This window comes from Capricornis sumatraensis, chromosome 13, assembly GCF_032405125.1.
Source record: "Capricornis sumatraensis isolate serow.1 chromosome 13, serow.2, whole genome shotgun sequence".
NCBI lineage: Eukaryota > Metazoa > Chordata > Mammalia > Artiodactyla > Bovidae > Capricornis > Capricornis sumatraensis.
Window position 1 is genome coordinate 10,926,660 of NC_091081.1, and position 20,728 is coordinate 10,947,387.

The 20,728-nt window shown below is 39.5% G+C and overlaps 1 protein-coding gene across 5 annotated transcripts in view; it reads left to right on the forward strand.

Annotated features, from left to right (window-relative positions):
- The window catches only part of DOP1A (DOP1 leucine zipper like protein A), an 86,536-nt gene extending 65,862 nt beyond the window's left edge, over nucleotides 1-20,674 (forward strand). For 3 of the 5 annotated variants that reach the window (XM_068984799.1, XM_068984800.1, XM_068984802.1), the window contains 14 exons: nucleotides 1,434-1,489; nucleotides 2,627-2,731; nucleotides 6,500-6,566; nucleotides 6,719-6,863; nucleotides 7,248-7,327; nucleotides 8,820-8,929; nucleotides 9,406-9,555; nucleotides 9,695-9,756; nucleotides 11,205-11,357; nucleotides 12,420-12,556; nucleotides 13,656-13,711; nucleotides 14,637-14,801; nucleotides 17,346-17,475; nucleotides 19,848-20,674. In XM_068984799.1, coding sequence (XP_068840900.1) covers nucleotides 1,434-1,489; nucleotides 2,627-2,731; nucleotides 6,500-6,566; nucleotides 6,719-6,863; nucleotides 7,248-7,327; nucleotides 8,820-8,929; nucleotides 9,406-9,555; nucleotides 9,695-9,756; nucleotides 11,205-11,357; nucleotides 12,420-12,556; nucleotides 13,656-13,711; nucleotides 14,637-14,801; nucleotides 17,346-17,475; nucleotides 19,848-20,153 — 1,722 coding nt within the window. In that variant the 3' untranslated portion in view covers nucleotides 20,154-20,674. Of the gene's footprint in view, nucleotides 1-1,433; nucleotides 1,490-2,626; nucleotides 2,732-6,499; nucleotides 6,567-6,718; nucleotides 6,864-7,247; nucleotides 7,328-8,819; nucleotides 8,930-9,405; nucleotides 9,556-9,694; nucleotides 9,757-11,204; nucleotides 11,358-12,419; nucleotides 12,557-13,655; nucleotides 13,712-14,636; nucleotides 14,802-17,345; nucleotides 17,476-18,218; nucleotides 18,279-19,847 lie in introns of all 5 variants that reach the window. The other 2 variants (XM_068984798.1, XM_068984803.1) reach the window with 2 other exon arrangements.
- Nucleotides 20,675-20,728: the final 54 nt, after the last annotated feature.

A 20,728-nucleotide genomic window follows, 5' to 3' on the forward strand; every position in this document is an offset into this window, starting at 1 on the left:
TGTACGTCTAAGGCAGTGAGTAAGTGTGGGACCAGATTCTTAGGTGAGATTTTTCTGGTCATGTAGAGGAAAAGCACAGAAGCCAGAGCCCAGGGTCTGTTTACTTCGGTCGTCGCCTTTTTCACAGCTTCTCGCTGCTCTCGCTTTGGAATGAGGGTCTCAAGTCTGTAGGCGCCTCACGTTTTGCTATGACTTTAGTTCTGGTTGGTGTCATTTCTTGACCATGTACAGTCTGTGCTACCGAGAAGTCAATGGCAAAGTCTTTGCACTCCCAATGCGTTGTCTCTAGTTAGGCAGACGTAAAAGTCTGCAAGTTAGTAACGTTATGAACTTGTCTACTTTTCCGCTCCTTATTTCAGCAACACTAAGAGGTTCAATTTTCTTAAAAAATATTTAGCAACTGCTAACATAAGACTTTAAGCCAAGCCAAAATAGGCCTGATTATTTCCTTAAAAGAATTATTGCACATATCTGAAAATATTGCATTATTTTTTTCTATTGTCTAAAGAGTATGTACAAAAATAGCCAGTGTCCTTACTAACTTTTTAACAATTTCCTTACTGTTCTGTAATCACCACTGAGGCATTTGTGATAGGATTTTAAATTTGCTCGTGAAAGCTCAATTTAGTGTAATTATTTTGAGCACCTGCTTGTGCCAGAGACACTGGGCTAAGTGTGAAGAATATAAAATCAAATAAGAGCAAGTTCTGTACTCCTCAACTGCTGCCCACCCTGTTCTCAGTATGCTGAGTTCTGCATTCATCAGATACTTGATTTTTCCTCATGTGGTACAAGGGGAAATTTTCAAGGGAATAGTTAGTGTCAAAACATAACGAATCAAATTGGGTAAATGAAAGTGGACATCAGTGTTATTTTCTTGTCTATTATTGATTTTTAAGGGCAGGTGCCTTCTTTTTATTATATGTTACATTCAGCACTAACTTTAAAGAATAGATTTTAGGCTGTTAGGAGTTAGTTCAAATTTGGAACCAACTATACCTACCTGCCTATCCTAATTTAACAGAAACTTGTGGTAAAATAGATTTAAATCACATTTTATTAAAAAAAAAAAAAGTCAACCTAATTCTGATAGCCCAGCCAAGCATAGGCTGATTAAAATTAAAATAGTGTTGATGCTTATAGAGTCAATGGATCATTTAAAAATAATGACTGGGGTGTGCTTTGTATAAGGGGGTGGGTGGGAACTGAGAAGCTTTCGATTCTTTCTGTCCATTTTCAGCTTTTTAAGTAGCTGTTGTGTTTTGCCTGCTACATGGAAGGGAGCTGTGTGATTCGGATGACAACCTAGCGTTTGATTTTGTTTGCTTTTAATTTTTTTAATTTAAACCTGGTAAAATACAGAGTAGTTGTAACTATGGAAAAGAAAAAGCAGCATTTTTCTCCACTGTAAAATCGGTTTCTTTTGTTTATAGAAACATCTTTCTTTGGAAGTCTGCATGCTTCAGTTTTTCTATGCTTATATTCAAAGGTAAGATAACTGCTGTGGATCTCTCCTCACTTTATTGTGTATAAAAGTTAGGAAGCAAGGAAGAAGGCACCTGAATTCTTTCAAGAAGTTATTTTTTTTTCCTTCTAAAACTAAACTAATAATGGAAGCAGAAAAACATTGTTTGTGGAAATATTAATAAAGACAGTTGGCCTCTTAATGACCCAGTCATGTGGATCCTACAGATATAAAGCCCTAAGTATATTAAAGTACACTGGACATTAAAACACTGACTTGTAAGAAAATCATTTAACTATAAAGAAACAAACTACATCCTGTTCTTAAAACTATGCCTGTTTCCACTGATCCATTATTTTGATATAGGTGAGAACACAAGGTCATCAATCTGTTTTTTTTTTTTTCCTAATGGAATGATATGACAATATCTTCTTGTTATGGCATTCCAGTTTTGCATTTAGCTGACATCTGAACAGAGTTTCGTTGATTTGAGTTTTGATAAACTTATTCAAGAACCTTAATTTTAATCCTCCCTTATAAGAATGTTTTCCATTTTAATCATCAAACTTCGCATCAGTTTGTGATTGATGACTAACATTTATAAAGTTAGGTTAAACTGGTTGTGATTTAGAATAGGGACTGCCTAAAATCTAAGTTTAGGTAGAAGAGTTCGGGTTAAGGTCAAGAAGAAACAAAGAGAATCTTAATTTCTCTAGAGGTGAGAGGCTGATATTCAGGATAGATTGACAGCCCTCCCATAGATGAGATAGAGGCTCGTAGGTGAAGGAGAAAGAGCTAACAGAAAGAGACGTGGAGAGAATAGGGGAGGGAGTAGGGAGCTATGATGTCAGTAATCAAACAAATCTGTTGAGCTGCATTTTGGGAGTCAGTGTGGTTAAGAACTGGTATTTCTGTGGCAAAATTTCTACTGTAATAAGCTACACTGGATATTTTAAGTATGTATGCTTGGTTTTCTTTTTACATATAGTAAGAGTAGAAAATATAAAGCTTTCAGAAATATTCTATCACAGTATCACAGTCTATCAAATTCAGGAAATTTTCAGAGAAAGTAGGAAAATACGGTAAAGACTGGGGAAATATAGGGAAAATTAAAGTTGATATTGGCTCTCTCTGTGTATAGAAACTGTGTTCATCTTGCAGAATTCCAGTGCCCAATTTAGTGGATAGCTGGGCATCACTGTTGGTACTCCTGAAAGATTCCATACAACTGAGCCTTCCAGCCCCAGGGCAGTTTCTTATACTTGGGTAAGCAGTTTCACTTAAAAAATGATTTCAAATAAAAGAATAGTATTCATTGTCTCTGATTGCTGAATAACATGTTTTGGGTGATGGTGTGATCTCTACCTTCTGGAGGGGAGTGGGATTATGGAGGCAACATTGTGTGTTTATACATATGCAAAATGTAAACATGCTAATGTAAGACTGTTGCAGCAGTAGTCACTTAGTGATGAGAAAGTGTGGGATTGAAAGGGGCAGAGGTGAGCAGGATGACGGAAGGGGAACTTAATAGTCATTTGAGTTCAAAACCCTGAACATAAAATGTCATTCTCTGTCATGTTGTTGCCTGATCTCTGTTAATAATATGCATGATTATTTGGTAAATTCTAGTTACCTTTGACTGTAAGCGCCATGATGTCCGGACCTTTTACTCTTCATTATTCTTGGTTCATAATATGTCCCCAGGAAATATTTGCTCAGTGAGTGGAGATGGTAGGAGGGGAACACCTTTGTGGACCAGGGAGGGGTTACTGGGCAAGGTGCCTTGTCTGCTCTGGCTGTGGTGTAGGCATAGTAGTGGAACGGTGGGTGAATGAGAGGGAGATGGGAGCTGGAATGGGAAAGGAATTTGCATTTTTTAAAGAAATTTGGTCTTGGGCAGGGGATGGGAGTGATGGCAGGTTTTGAGGAGGGATATGACCAGCAAGGTAGTAGTAGAATAGATCATAGGGGAAAGAAGATAAAATCGTTCCTAATGGGAGGTAGCAAGTTTGTGTGCTGTGGATTATGGGACTGAAATAACAGGACAAGAAAAGAAGGAAAGGGGGCCAACAAAGGAGATAGAAGAGAAAAACATCAGAAAGGTAGAAGGAAAACAGATATTTTCAGTGTTCTAGAAGCAAAGAGAAGTTAAGGCATGGCTAACCCCTTTAGAGAGATTAGGGAAGATGATGTATAAAAAGAGGGTGTATTTATTGATGATCCGAAGAGGATTGGTAATTTAGGAGAAAAGATTGGATGAGATAAGAAGCGCAGATCCTAAGGGCAAGGGTCAGAGTGAAAAAAGTTAGTGTGAAGTAGTCTTTGAGTTTGTTTGATCATGAAAAGAAGGAGAACTGACAAGGTAGCAGCAGGAAATGTGATTTGAAAGTCATCATTAATGCTAAGGAAACCTGACGATGTTGAGTAGGGAACAGCAGACTCTGCCTGAATTCAAATCCCAGCTCCTTTGCTTCTTTGCTTTAAGGCCCTGCACAGGTTATATACCCTTTCCATCTGTAAAATGGGGATGATAATAGTGCCTACCTCATAAAGTTGTTATGAGGATCATTTCGTGTTTGTTAAATTCCTAGAATAGTGCCTGGCTGATAATAACTATTATTTAAGGGGAGTGTTCCATAGGAGATTGTAGGGGTCGGGGGCCTCCTTGGGAGCACCAGATTCCAGAGACAGCTGGGAGGGGATGGAGGCCAGGGAATGGCAGGGGTAAGAGTGAGAAAGAAGGCTGCATTTCCTCTAAAACTTTGTGACTCAGGTTGATCCTTCAACCAGCAGCAGTAAGTCACCTGGGAGCTTGTCGGAAATGTAGACTCTCGAGCTCCAGCCCAGACCGCCCGCATCAGAATCTGCAGTTTAACAAGGGTCTCAAGTGATTACATTACATCCTGAAATTTGAAAAGGACTGTTTGAGACAGAAGAGGGAAATTCGCGAAAGGGAATAACCTTGTCTCCAACCTGTTTGCATTACCTCAGACGTTCAATGTGTTATTCCACTGAATGGGATGTAAACTCAACCACATGCAAAGAACTTCAACCTTAGTCAGCCTCTGTAGTTCTGCTGGTGCTTTTAAAAGTGTGGTTGGGTGGTGCTATATACAGACTTAGCTTCTCTGTTGTCCTGAAGGAAACCAGTGATTCTGCTTTGGCAACCAGTGGTCTAGAAAAAAGTAGAGGGAGGGTTAAGGTTAGAGGGTTCTTTGGTAAAATGGACTCGAGATTTTGGTAAACGTAGGAATGTAGTCTTACACCAGGAAGCAGAGAGGAGGTGGAAGAACAAGGATGAGAGCTGGAGGAGAGCTGGTCAACCTGTAGGAGCTGAGTAACACTGCGAACCCTAGCAGTGACCCCTAGACCCTTGTGCTGTTTTCTAAACCAGAAATCTGAAGGGGTTTTACGACATTGAAGGTGCAGTGGAAAGAGCAGTGGACTCAGCGTCTGCAATTCCTGGACCAAAGATAAAGATAACTGGCATGTATGATAATTCTTATTGATGAGAGATGACTGTAAACCCTGGAAATCAGAACAATGTTCCCATAAAGATTTCTGATTCTTCTCTTTTGATATCTAGTTCTAACTCTCATGTAGAGACCCAGGGTACATCAATAAACTTTTCCAAGGCTATTTTCCCATCTGTCAAGAGGAATAGTACCTGCCTTTGGCCACCTCATGTGAAGAGTTGACTCATTGCAAAAGACTCTGATGCTGGGAGGGATTGGGGGCAGGAGGAAAAGGGGACGACAGAGGATGAGATGGCTGGATGGCATCACCAACTCGATGGACGTGAATTTGAGTGAACTCCCTGTGATGGACAGGGAGGCCTGGCGTGCTGCGATTCATGGGGTTGCAACGAGTCGGACACGACTGAGTGACTGAACTGAACTACCTACCTCTAAATTGTTCTAAGGCTCAAAGAAGGAGTATATGGACAGCTCTTTGAATCATCACAAAATGTCCTGCTAATCTCATTAAAAGTTAAAACCAACTGTTAGACTTGTACCTTCTCCTCTGCAAGATTTTTTGTTTCATCACCTGTTTTTTCTTCCTTTCTCATTTCTCAGATAATGAAGTGTTCTACCTCCTTCTCAATGTGTGTGTCTTCTGAGTATTTAAATTAAAAGTTGGGCATTTTCACTCATATGTGAAAACTCCTCTTTTAAATTGGGTGGTTTATTTTTTCTCCCAACCATTCCACTGATCCTCTAAAAATTCCTAATTATAGAAATTTATATGATTGTTCTTCAATCTCACTTTATGTGTTAGTTTGGAAATAATTATGCATATAGTTAATAAAATCAAGTTAAATATTGAGTAGAATTTTAGCAAACAGTGGAAACGGATTTCTTACATTCAAGAATTCTTTTTAATCTATTATGTGCATAAAGAAACCATTTTTATATTACAATTTAAGATTGATGGGTTTTACGTTTTAAAAATTTTTGTTAGTATATAAACCACAGAAAACATACGAATTATAAGTTATTACAAAGTGAAGATGTCAACTATACAGTCACAAACCTAAATTAAATGAGACAGCATAGGTCCCCTCAAGTTCCCTCCTAATTACTGTCCTTTCCCTTCTCCCCAAGATAGTCTCTATTCTGACATGCAGTGCCACAGGTAAAGGTTGCCTTGGTTTTGAACAACAACTGTTTTATGGCTACTACTTTCATACAGCATATGTTTAATAAAAAATATCCAGGTAATTTCATGTAGCTACAATTCATTCATTTGCATTGCTGTTTACTATTTCATAGTATGAGTACACCACAGTTTATCTCTTCTATTGCTGGACCTTTAGAGTTTATAAATAATGCTGTTATGAACACCGTTGTACAGATGTTTACATGCATAGGTTTATGCATTTTACCTGAGTCATAGAATGTCCACATATACCCATATTCATTACACATATAAAGTTAAAATTGAGACCATAAAACCACTTGCTGTGAAAAATTATATTACATCATTTTCTTCACAATAATATTTCCTGTTTGTTTTTTTCTTTGACCCTTTCAGAGTTCTGAATGAGTTTATCATGAAAAACCCTAGTTTGGAGAATAAAAAAGACCAAAGAGACCTCCAGGTACGTCATTCTGAATTGAGTGCTGGTGCCAAAACTCTGTTTCTCAATGCTCTCAAATCTAAGCTGGGAAGGTCAGATAAGATCATCTGTGAAGTTTCGTGTGTGCGCCTGTGTACACACAGAGATATAATGGGTTCTCCTTGTTTCTTCAGGATGTGACTCATAAAATAGTGGATGCAATTGGTGCAATTGCTGGTTCTTCTTTGGAACAGACAACATGGCTGCGGCGAAATCTTGAAGTTAAGCCTTCTCCCAAAATAATGGTCGATGGAACCAATTTGGAATCTGATGTTGAAGGTATTGATCCCCCCTACACTTAAGTTTGTATTTGTAGGCATCTGTCCCTTGGTGGCTCAGCTGTAAAGAATCTGCCCGCAATGCAGGAGACACAGGTTCAATCCCTGGGTCGGGAAGATCCCCTGGAGGAAGAAATTGCAACCGACTCCAGTATTCTTGCCTGGAGAATCCCATGGACAGAGAAGCCTGGCTGGCTGCAGTTCATGGGGTCACAAGAGACAAACACAACTTAGCAACTGAAGCACCACCACCACTCATTGCGAAATTATTGCAGTCAGCGCTAAAATCGCTATAAAATCCCCCCTTTTCTCGTGTTTAACATGTAGTTCTTTTCAGTGGGGAAAACACCTAACTGTATCTTTACCTGTCTTTTTTCTTATTTAGATATGTTATCACCTGCAATGGAAACCTCAAACATAACTCCTTCTGTATATAGTGTCCATGCATTGACATTACTTTCTGAGGTAAATATCGTCAGATTTTTTCACATGAACTTCCAAGTAAACAGTAAGTAGTTCTTACAAAGGAGATTTTAATTTGAAATACTATTTTGTAGTTGAAGAAATCAGTATATAAAATAAAGTTTAGACTTTGTGTTCAGATTAGTAGTTTGTTAAATATTAATGACAGCACTTTAGACCTTGCTCCCCCCCCAACCATGCACTATTTTTTTTTTTTTTTTACAAGTGTACTGTTTGAAAATGAACAGTGCTTTTGTATCACAGTTTGGTAGGGAAGGGTGGAAGTGGTATAACGATGCTGGTCACTATTAAGTATTTACAGTTTACCAAACATTTTTATGGGCTTCCCTGATAGCTCAGTTGGTAAAGAATCCACCTGCAGTGCAGGAGACCCCAGTTCAATTCCTGGGTCTGGAAGATTCGCTGGAGAAGGGATACACTACCCACTCCAGTATTCTTGGGCTTCCCTTGTGGCTGAGCTTGTAAAGAATCCCCCCACAATGTGGGAGACCTGGGTTCAATGCCTGGGTTGGGAAGATCCCCTGGAGAAGGGAAAGGCTACCCACTCCAGAATTCTGGCCTGGAGAATTCCATGGACTGTGTAGTCCACGGTGTCACAAAGAGTCAGACATGACTTTAGCAACTTTAGACATTGCCACCCCCATGCACTATTTTTAACAAGTGTACTGTTTAAAATTGAACAGTGCTTTTGTATCACAGTTTGGTAGGGAAGGGTAGAAGTGATATAAAGATGCTGGTCACTATGAAGTATTTACAGTTTACCAAATATTTTTATATACATGCTCTGACTTCCCTGGTGGCTCAGAGGTTAAAGCGTCTGCCTGCAATGTGGGAGACCTGGATTCGATCCCTGGGTCGGGAAGATTTCCCTGGAGAAGGAGATGGCAACTCTCTCCAGTATTCTTGCCTGGAGAATCCCATGGATGGAGGAGCCTGGTGGGCTACAGTCCACCGGGTCGCAAACAGTCAGACATGACTAAGCGACTTCACTTTTCACTTTCTTTCATACAGACCTACAGTTCCTTTTTGTTTCCCCTTTACAGATGAGGATACTGAACCTACAAAGATTAGGACAGTATGACTAAAGGCAGATAGCTAATTGACAGAATTGCATCCCAATTCACGAGGTTGGATTTTTCCTAAACCCCCTGGTAACCCGGTCAGGGAGAGAGGTACTGAGTTTCTGGTCTTAAGTTTGGTGTTTACTCCCTGTCACATTGGAAGGTTCTTAGCCTCTCTTTTTCTCTTCTTCCTGGTAATATTTGCCCATATGTATATTCTTCAGTTACAGTGGAAAGGGATGCAAACAGTGGCAGAAGCCATTCATGCAGAGACGGATTTAGGGAGTTTGCTTCTAGGGTTTTCTAATGCTAAGGTTTTCTAGGTGCTCTTACAGACTGGAAACCTCCTGTAGACGCTGTCGGTTTCAGCTCGCAGATGACACATTCCATTTCATTTTTTTTTTTTTTTTTAGGTTTTGGCTCATCTTTTGGATATGGTTTTCTACAGTGATGAAAAAGAACGAGTCATTCCTTTACTTGTAAATATTATGCATTATGTTGTGCCCTACCTCCGAAATCATAGGTACTACTATTATTTAACTAGATGCATTAGTTAACTCGTATTCTGTTAAAAATAAGTTGTGTTCCTTTATTCAGTTCCCTGGGGGCTCAGATGGTAAAGCGTCTGCCTACAATGCAAGAGACCCGGGTTCAGTCCCTGGGTCGGGAAGATCTCCTGGAGAAGGAAATGGCAACCCACTCCAGTATTCTTGCCTGGAAAATTCCGTGGACAGAGAAGCCTGGTAGTCTACAGTCCATGGGGTCGCAAAGAGTCGGACATGACTGAGCAACTTCACTTCACTTCCTTTATTCCAAAAATGAAATTATCACAAAATGACTTTATTTTTACCTTAAATTATAGTGATAAAAAATGTTTCTCTTACACAAGTGCTTTCTGTTTCCCATCATTGCTATAGGTAAATGTGAACACTTATGAGTAACTTAATATGATGAATAAAGTTATAATATAGAGGTTAATGTGGTTTTCCTTCCTCCCAGCGCACATAATGCCCCCAGTTATCGAGCCTGTGTCCAGCTGCTGAGCAGTCTTAGTGGGTATCAGTACACACGGAGAGCTTGGAAAAAAGAAGCCTTTGACCTCTTTATGGATCCCAGTTTCTTTCAGATGGATGCCTCTTGTGTTAACCAGTAAGTCCTCCTGCTTCTATTCAACATGCTAATGCATTTCACAGAATCTGTTGAAATCAACTGCTATCTGCAAAGTAGAACACTTTTTAATACTAACAACAAGATGTTAATTACATATCATGATCCTGGTTTCTTTCAGTTGGAGAGCAATTATGGACAATCTGATGACACATGATAAGACAACGTTTAGAGATTTAATGAGTGAGTACTATGGATGACAACCTAAGTGTCTTTCCTGTACAGGAGCCATTCTTATTTGCTTTGCTCTTGTCCAGAAACTACTGAATTAGCTCTTTGTCAGGTAATAGTGATGCTTAGTGCCCTACAGGAATATAACGTTGAAACTTGAGGAAGACAGCATAGTGGATAAATCATCAGTAAACTATTCGGCCTTGTCACATTTGTCTCTAACTTGTTCCCCCAGCACATAGGATGGAACCCGGCACTTGGTAATCACCGAAGGAAGGACTGACCGCCAGGAAGGCGGAGAAAAGCAGGCAACAGGGACAGACCTATCAAACAAGTCACTCTAAGCCCTGGGGCTCTGGGGGGTTCCCCGGCCATCCATCCTGGGGGCAGGACTCCAGGCTTCCACTGCCGGGGGTGTGGATTCCATCCTTGGTAGGGGAAGTGAGACCCCAAAAAGAAGATACTGGGGCTGTGTTTATCTCCTTTGAATGAAGAGAGAGTAGAGTCACTTTTCACCCCACTAATTATCTATTTTTTTTGTTTATAAATTGGAGTTTCTTATAGTATTTCATCTGGAAAAAAAAAGTTTTCTTGATTTTCTTAAAGTTTGAAAATTATCCAACTAATGATCTTAAATAGCAGCGAAGTTGGATGAATCCTTAGAATTTTATGTCCCTTCTTAACCAAGCTGCAGTTTCCCCTCTAGAAAAAGGACAGTGTATTCTCTAATCTCCACAGGTTTGTTTTAAGGTTGAGATTCATCTTTTTAACAATTATTTATTAAAAGACAAAAATGTGCCAGGCATTATGCTCACCTTAATGCAATAAGTAAAATTATTTCAGAGAGCGAGTAAGAAGTTGTGAAGGAAATAGGGCGCTACAGTAGATTTTAAATAACAGCTCAGGAACTCATACTTGAGGTGAAACTAAAAAAAAGATAGCTGTGAGCATGCCTAGGGACAAAGTATTCTAGGAAATAAAGGACAAAAATTATAAAGTCCTCAGGATAGGAACAAGCTTACTGAGTTCACGAAAGAGCAAAGAAGACAGAGTGGCTGCAAAGAGGGAATGGGGGTGAGTACAAGACAGGAGGGAGAGCTCGGTAGGCTTGGCTGGGCCAGGCCACAAGTTATCAAAATAATGAGAAGGATTTAGGCAGATGGCATAAAATAATAAAGGGCTTCATAAAGGGGCATTGTTAGTGATCTTACCTTCTGAAGCCTACGTCAGTCCTCAGTTGCCTTCTCTCTCCACATTGCACTGGTCTCTGCCTTGTGTGCTGGTTCTGTGTGCCAGCGCATCTGCCTCGGAGAAGAGCTCCCCAGTCCTCCACCCGGAGTGCCTCTCTCTCGGATGTCATAGGGTTTCTAGACATTCTTAAAAACGAAAAGTGCAAGCATCTTTTTTCAAATCGCTAAATGACTGTGACAACCTCTTACTTGCTTTTTTATCCCCCTCAGCTCGTGTAGCTGTGGCCCAGAGCAGTTCGCTTAATCTCTTTGCAAACCGTGATGTGGAACTAGAGCAGAGAGCCATGCTTCTGAAAAGATTAGCATTTGCTATTTTTAGCAGTGAAATTGACCAGTATCAGAAATATCTTCCCGATATACAAGGTAAACAGTGGAAAACTATTTTCTCTATTTTCCAAACTGTTGAGTTTTTGTTGTTCCTTAAAAAATACTTTCCATAAGTTATAAGTTGGGGTGAAATATTTAACAAATGTTGGTGGATAGAGAATGTTGTAGAATTAGAAATTTATTCTATTGAAACAACAAAAATTAATTATCACTCGTATGTAAAAGAAATCAAACACTGCGTTTATAGGACTTGCGTAAATATGGTCTCTATTTTATTATTTGGGTCAAATTTCCTGGGAAGTCATGTTTGAGAATGAGGTGTAAGACTGTTTCGCTGCAGCCAGGCATATTAGTGGGTTTTTTTGTTGGTTTTTTTTTATTGTGGATGAGAGGTTATACATCTTTAAAGGAGGAGACTGAAATAGACGCATAACCAGGAAATTTTACCTAGAAGTTAGAATTTGGGGGCAGAGCAGCGGGTTATGTAAGGTTTCTGATCTCTTTCATCACATGGGTTTGGTGGTCCTGTGTCCTGGAGGGTATCGGTGCAGTTATCACCCTGAACCGCCAGTGGCCCTGTAGCAGGAGTGAACTTGCCCAGGCAGAACTGTTTGCTGCACACAAGTCAGTGTGCAGGCAGCCACCAGCCTCGGCAGGCGGTGTGGGGACTGGGTTGAGAATGAGAGTTGTCATCTCTTTACAGAGATTATTCCTCTCTCTCTGAAGATAAAAGACTCCTTCTTTTCTGACTCTTTATACCTAATGTCCAGTGTACATCGTACACACTATTTGCCCTGTGATGTTTTTAACATTGACTCTATTGGTGCTTCTCAAAGTGTGGTCCATGGACCAATATCAATCTGTTATTCCATCCATGATAAGTACAGAAATATAGAGTAAGCATTTTAAGCCTTTACAGCAATTTTTCTAGTAAAAATCAAATTAATGAAAGTATCTGCACCAGATTACAAATTTTTTAAAAAGTTGATTCTTCATCTTAGTTTTGGAAATAATAGATTATATTGAAATGTTCATATGGAAATGATACTAAACATTTAGATATTGAAAATATACTGGGTTTTGTTTGTTTGTTTTCAGAGAGATTGGTTGAGAGTCTTCGTCTGCCCCAGGTGCCAACTCTTCACTCTCAAGTGTTCCTGTTTTTCAGAGTGTTACTTTTGAGAATGTCTCCACAACATCTTACCTCGCTCTGGCCTACCATGATCACAGAACTTGTGAGTTAATTTTAACTCAGGTAGTAAATCTGAATTATAAAACAATGTGACAAGTATCGGCATGCTTACTGGATAAAAACTGATTTTGGAAGTGAACTGAACTCTAGTTAAGCCGAGATTATTACAGCTGAAACTAGTAAAACGAGTCAGATTACGTCTCCATGGTTTAAACTGAAATGTGCAATATTCAGGGTCATTAGCTCCTTGTGAATCGTTACTTCACCTGACCTGGTTTAGTTCACTCTCTTCTACATGACAAGGTTTAACTGTGCCATGGCTGCCGGGCCTGGCTCCACCTATAGTGGAACCTCCGGGGTGATTAGAGGTGGGTTAGCTGGATTTCAGGCTTCCCTGGTGGCTCAGAGGGCAAAGCGTCTGCCTCCAATGCGGGAGACCTGGGTTCGATCCCTGGGTCAGGAAGATGCCCTGGAGAAGGAAATGGCGACCCACTCCAGTACTCTTGCCTGGAAAATTTCATGGATGGAGGAGTCTGGTGGGCTACAGTCCATGGGGCTGCAAAGAGTCCGACACGGACACGACTGAGCGACTTCACTTTTTTTTTTTTTTTTAGCTGAATTTAGGTGGCCTGAAGGCATGTATCACTCTGAAATGCAGCTCTTACCCAGATAAATTGCTTCAGAGACATTCTAATAAGATTTTGTAAAGTCCCAAACAATAAAACCTTCTTAAGTCCCAGATACCAGCCCATTCTCCTCTCAGACCAAACCATCACCCTCATCTGAATGCCTTGGGAGGGTGGGGGAGGGGGAAGAGATGAGTAAGTAAAGAGAAAACCATCTCTTAACTCTGAAAACCCAGCCCTATACTTTCCTCACAAACAAATGGCTGTAACGTGTCTTTTTAGGTAACTATAACTTTGTTCCATAATCACCAAATAAGTGCATGCTTTCATCCCACCTCTGCCAGATGAGTAGCATGGCTCTGTGCTAAACATCGTTTTATTTTTAGAAACTAAGTATAATTTAATGATCCTAACATTGTATCCTAAAATTTGTGTTTGGATTGATGAAAATATAGCCTAAAGATAACTTGAAGGAAGGATTAGATAAACATTTGACACTTATTCCGTGGTCTTCAGGTACAGGTATTTTTACTGATGGAGCAGGAACTCACTGCTGATGAAGATATTTCACGGTAATATGTAATTCATTTCAGTATTGTCAGTGTTTAGTATCCTAAATCATCCGGAGTGTTACAACTAGGATGGAATAGACACTATTTCATCTGAATAGTTTATGTATTTAGTCTCTTGTTATGCAATTTATTGCTTTGGGCTATAGTACAGTTTCATGTATACCTTAGGTTTTTTAGACTGAATTAAACCATCCAAATTTGCAGCTGTGGGCCTCTAGACATAAATACAGTTTCAGGCAATACTGTTTCTACAGTTCTGTCACTGCAGTAATGTAGCAGCATTGCTGTGTGAACAAGGTTGGTTTTAGTAGGTCATCTCTATTCCCTGAAACATGCAGCGAAACCTATTATGGCAGGTAACCTGTAACTAAGGTATTCAAATGTCCATATCTTCCAGAAGGATCTCAGTTTAATGTGCTAGAATTTTAGTCTTTGTAGTGAAGCAGTTTATTAATATACGGCTAAACATAATTTATTTTTATTTAGGAATTTTTGTACAAACCAGTTTATAAATTGAAAAGTTCCTTTGACACTGTGTGTCCTGAATTTATCTGCTCCTCTTCAGTGCTAGGTTTCTAAGTGTCCCCTGTGCTAATGGCCGTGTGGGTTCTGAGAGGAACTTTCCCTCTCACTATCTTTACAGAAGGGCACTGAGTAGCAGGGAGGCCTGTTAGTTTCACAGCTTATATTTTTATCCTTCTTGACTATAGTTATTCTCTGCTATTTTTATAGTCTTAATATTGAAAAGAACAGAAATGAATTTTTGATTTGAGAACAGTATAATTTAGTCATGACCTTGCTTAGCAATTACTGGTACATTTATCAGACTGATTATGAAAAATATTAGCTGGCATTTTGAGATTTTCCAGGAATTACTTGTCAGTAAGAGGGTACACCTGCTGACAGCACTGTCCCCTGCCTACAGGACTTCAGGCCCCTCTGTGGCTGGTCTGGAGACAACCTACACAGGAGGTAATGGCTTTTCCACTTCATACAACAGCCAGCGGTGGTTAAACCTCTATCTCTCTGCTTGCAAATTTTTGGATTTGGCTCTGGCATTGCCCTCCGAAAATCTTCCTCAATTTCAGATGTAAGTAAAATAAGGATATTAAATAGACATTTTGGAAATGCATTTGCTTTGGTCAGTGACATCTAAGACAGAACTTTTTGTGTAAGTAAAAGATTTCTAATTTTTATTAAAATGTAATACTTTTTGGCAGGAGGATGGTGGGGCAACACTGTTATTGGTTGGAGATGGTTGTCATGGATCTATTAAGACCAAGAGACCATTCGGTCAACAGATTGAGTAGCCAGCAGATGTGAGGCCGTGGGATACGACTCACCAGCTTCAGGCCCAGTGTAGGAGGTGGTGGTGGTGGTAGCGTAGTAGCTAAGTCATGTCCAACTCTTTTATGACCCCAAGAACTGTAGCGGGCCAGGCTTCTCTGTCCATGGGATTTTCTAGATGCGAATACTGGAGTGGGTTGCCATTTCCTACTCCAGGGGATCTTCCGAACCCAGGGACTGAACCCATGCTTCCTGCGTCAGCAGGCAGCTTCCTTACACCTTTTCTTTCAGATGATAGTGAAGTGAGCTAGAGGTGGCAGAGGGGAACAGGGAGAAATTAATATAACCAAATTCTCATGAAATGCCTTGTTCATAAGTGCTCAAAATACTTAATTATGGTTTTTCATATTTGAGCTTCCCTGGTGGCTCAGCCAGTAAAGAAACTGCCTACAGTGCAGGAGACCCAGGTTCGATCCCTGGGTGGGGAAGATCCCCTGGAAAAGGGAATGGCTATCCACTCCAGTATCCTTGCCTGGAGAATTCCATGGACAGAGGAGCCTGGTGGGCTATAGTCCATGGGGTTGCAAAGAGTCAGACACAACTAAGCAGCCATCACTTTCACTTTTTTTCATATTTGTTAAAGTAATATGCAAGCACTATAAGATTGTTTCATTAATATGTGGCTAACTGGAGAATTTATACACATCATTAATTATGCATTTATAAATTGTGTTGTATTATTCTATCCAATATATTCAAGAATATTGGCTATTAATAGGGTGCAATGGAATATTAATAGGATAAAGAGTAAGATACCAGAACCTTTTTTCTCTAAAAACTGCTGTTGCACAAGCTTACTTTTCATTAAATGTAATGGTAAGAACTAGAAATTTTTTTTAACATCAATTCCCATTCCTTTTTTTTCCCCCCATTTGAAACCATATATATCCACTTCTTAATGAATTTCTGTGGTTGGATGTCTGTTAAAATGATATTACTCCTGAAGGAATTTAGAAAAGGATACTAAGCAGAATTGTAGGAAACTGTCCAAACTTAACTAGGATGCTTATGTTCACAGAGGTAATAAAACTATAGTCTTCACACACCTTTCCTTTTTAGCTTCCATGGTGAGAACCATAACAAGCTTACCTCTTGTCAAGATATAGAAAAGGGATCAAAAATGTAGTATCAACTACAGGGTTTTTTTTTTTTAACTATGCCTTTTTTTTAAAGAAAATCTATAAGGTGGTAAAAGATAACATGGAGAATTTAATAATTTTTGAAAGAGTAATATCTTTTTATTCATGATTTTTTCAAATGTTTAAAAAGATGCTCAGGCTTACTAGTAAGAGAAATTCAAATTAAAGTTATTAGTAACTATCAGAATGGTAAAGATCTTAAAGTGTATCTCCTTTTCCCTTAAGTAGAAACATTCTTACTAGTGTTGGAAGTATACATTGATATTTTCTCATTTTTCTCCAGAGGTTTATATTTACCAAAATTCAGAATACATATTTTCCTTCGGCCAGTAATTCTGCTATAGCCTATGATTTATCCAACCACTGTCCTCTCAGACATGCACAAAATTCAACAATTCATAAGGGTATCCATTATGGCAGTATTTGTAATAGCAAAAAATTGGACAGTCTAGGAAACGGGTTAAGTCAGTACCTTCCAACACTGGAGGACTATGTAGCTTATAAAAAGGATGGCATTTTAGATGATCTTTCTCCAAGATACGTAATTAAAATAAACAGCAGTCATTTTTATGTATTGAAAGAGGTGGGAGTTGCTTGTGTGAATCCATGCTTTTTTATGCATAAACTCCAGATGGAGATGAACCGGCAGTATTGGTAGAACCTGTGGTGAGGGGAGAGAGACTACCTTTCTTTGGTACACCCTTTTATACTGTTTGAATTTTTTTCATAGATACTAATTTTACTTATTAAAGATGAAATTTTAAACACAAAAATAGAATGGAAGTGTACTCAGAAGCTCTATTTACATCTTTCTTAAATCCTTTCAGTCCTTTGCCCACCTTACTATGTAGGTAGGAAACATCTATGCTCATGAAAAAAATGGTGTTGAGTACTTTCCAGTTTTCATGTGTTCGTTACAAATGTTCATTTACTCACTTCAACTCTGTGGGGTAGTTGACAGGGTCTTTACTTACTGACGAAGGCTCAGGTTAACAAACAAGCTCAAGGGGACAGGGCTGCAGGCGGCTCAGCTGAACATGAATCCATGTACGTGGTGGAGTCGTGATGTGTCTACTGTATTTAAGTGGCCCTGTCTTAGAGGCACCGTATGTATCCTACTGATACTGATACCATTCTTCTATACATAGGTACCGATGGGCCTTCATTCCAGAAGTCTCAGATGATTCTGGTTTGGAAGTCAGAAGGCAGGGCATACATCAACGAGAATTTAAACCTTACGTAGTACGACTAGCAAAACTTCTTCGGAAAAGGGCAAAGGTATTACATTCTTTTCAATGTATTTTTGTTAAGTATAAGCAGTTAACATTTGTTAAGATACAGCATATCTTACGTACAACTTCCACTATACATCAGGCTAATACATTGCAGATCTTTACTCAAGAAAATAGTGAGTTTCTTTCATCAGTAGGCCTTTGTTACAAATCTTTCGTCTTTTGCCTTCAGAAAATTTCAAAACTAAATTGTACACTATGGGGACAGTCTGGGTTGTTGTTTTGAGTACTAGATTGTAAGGCGTGCTTTGAGTGCTCAGAAATTTTCCAGTCTTCTGGAGTCCCCTATTCAGGCAGCACCTCTTAAACCGCATTCCACAGACTACAGAGGTGGAATGGGGGACAGTGATTTCAAAGGCGGTTATATTCAAAGGACATGCAGAACTTGATTTAAAATCAAGTTGTTTCTTTAGGGACTAATAAGTAACAGAACGGAGATGAAGGTAAAAGTTGAATCCAGAGTATAGGAGCACACTTGGGTACCTTCATTTTGATATTGCAGGGTCTGAAAAAATAATCCTGACAAGAAATCCAGAAGCTATGTGGTTATAGGTACATTGTCATCCCTCTATCTCATTGTAATGAGTTTTTATAGAACTTCTCCCACAAAATAAAAATGTTTTATTGGAAAGCATTTTCTCATCCAAAACGCCTTAAAACAAGGTCTTCATGGCCAAGTCCACTTTTCACTGGAGCAAAGGCTATGAGTTCTAATCTTTCCTTCCACAGGACAAGGAGGAGGACTTTAAGACAGTGATTTTGGAGGGATTGGAGATGGCCAGTCATCAGGTGAGGGTGGCTTTTTGATGCTTGTGATATGGCAGCAAAAGTTGCCACATCTGGACCAAATCTTGAGACACAAACCCAGGTCTGGATTTCAGCCATCCAAGAGAGGCAAAACAGGAAGGAAGTCTTTCCAGTGCAGACTGTCGAAGTGAAAGGAGGAGTCGTTCACATGGAGACATGTTTGACTTTTTAAATTTTATTTACTACTGAGGCAGTGATTTAGTTCTGATTAAGAACAGAAACACTAAAACAAGTGCACTCTTCTTGGTCAAGAGCTTTTTAGTAAAAAAGTCCTATTAAAAGTACCTCTTGGCAGGAATATAATCAAAAGGTTATACCATAGTTCCTTACATTTGGAAATCAGCTGTGTAGACGGTTCAAGCATATTGTTTCCCTTCAGACTCAGTTCATCTCTGCAGACTCTTAAATGGCTATTGAATCACACTTGGATTTAGGGCAGTAAAAGTGGTGTAGTTGCCAGTCCCAGGACTGTCATTAAAGCCAGCATTACTAGGTGAGAGGAAAGGAAATCGCAAACTCTGTTGAGCACACAAGAAAATGAGCTGGATTTTGCATCTGCTTCTCCACTAGGAAACTAGTGATATTAAAATACTAAGTAAGTAAACAATGACAGTTTCTCAGCAACATCTTAGAAGGCAAACCCCATTTGTTAACAAATATGAGAAACTATAATCGTGCTTCCTAAGTCCCACTTGATATTTTTTTCTACTTGTTGTTTTCATTGTCTTTACTCAGTATGTTTTCCCATGTATGATTCTGCCCCAGTTCAGACGTCTTCAGATCTCTCAGAACATTCTCTAGATAGACTAATGTCTACAACTGTATTTGTATAATTTAGTTGGCTTCTCAGATTAGCTGCTTAAGTATGTAAATTACTGCTTGTACTTGGTGAACAGTCTTCACATACATTCTCATCTGACTTTTCTGCTGCCCCATTTTATAGGTTGCATCTTGCCCACAGTAAGGACATGGCAGAGCAGGATACCAGCCCTGGAGTAACTGCCTCCAGGGCCAACCTTCCTTCCCCATGTGGTTTACAAGCTAGAAGCACATAGCAGGTCTCTCCTTGGAGTGCCTTTCCTTTCTCTGTGTGGTAGTAATTATTCATCAGACTCTGCTACTGTCTTGTGGCAGGCTTAAGCCTTCTGGCCACAATGTAATTGACTGATGTACTAACAGTGACATGTATGAGACCTGCCATCCCTTCTTCTGTGGTCATTTTATGACCTAGTCCTCGGATACTTTAGTGGGAGTCCAGAAATCTGGGAGCTTTTTGAGTATATGCAAAGCACAAGATGAACTTTAGTATTTGTCCATATGCAAAACCAATTCTGCTAATAACTAAGCTTACTTGTACATTCTAGATGGAAAATCTTACTACACTGTATAGTTAATAATTGGCACCAGAAGGCCTCAGTCAAAAGCAGGTGTTTTAGCAAGTCTGGAATGGAGACTTAATGTCATCATTTGTATTCATTTCTTAACTCTGTTTAAGTTTTCTCACAGACTAAGGCCTTCTGTTGCTAACAGTTGCCTCTCTGTTTTCTGCAGAAAAATCCGGAGGAGGACAACTCAGGGAGAGCGCTGGGCTGGGAGCCGGGGCACTTGCTGCTCACCATCTGCACTGTGCGCAGCCTCGAGCAGCTCCTGCCGTTCTTCAATGTGCTCAGCCAAGTCTTCAATAGCAAAGTCACCAGCCGATGCGCAGGACACTCAGGGAGCCCCGTCCTCTACTCCACCACCTTCCCCAACAAGGACATGAAGCTGGAAAACCACAAACCATTTTCCAGCAAAGCTAGGCAAAAAATAGAAGAGATGGTAGAAAAAGATTTTCTGGAAGGGGTGGTAAAAACTTGAGCACCACAAGTGGTTCCATTTCGTTTAAATGTAATTATTTAAAACAAACATTTGCTTCGAGTTGCATAGTTTTTTTTGTTTTTTGGTATGTAACAAAACATGTTTCAGGTTGTATTTAATTTAAATATTTGTAAATAAGAACAAATGTCTGACTGTGGCCTGAATCAAGTTTAAATAACTGTGGGCTCATGTTGATTATGGTGCCTAAGAGAGATCTATATATACGTAAACAGTCCACTGTAGTCCATTGTTTTATTGTCCTGAGTTGTCTTAAATCTGCCAAATACACACTGCACATTTTTTCTATTCGTTTCAGGCTTTGTTTAATTTAGATGGGTTGGAGACTCTTTTGCTTTGTCTTATTAACCACATTCTAGTATAAAAATGGTGTCACTTCTCTGTCAGAGGCTTGGTAATGTCTTTCTTACAGCCAGTTTCTCCCACTTACCTTCACTAAGAGGAGTAAAGAAAACTGAGGCCTGGCCCATGCATCCTTGTAAGTACTTGTAGCACAGGCATCTCCACCTCAGTACAGAGCAGAGGTCCACAGCCTCACAGTCACCCCTCTGAGTTCC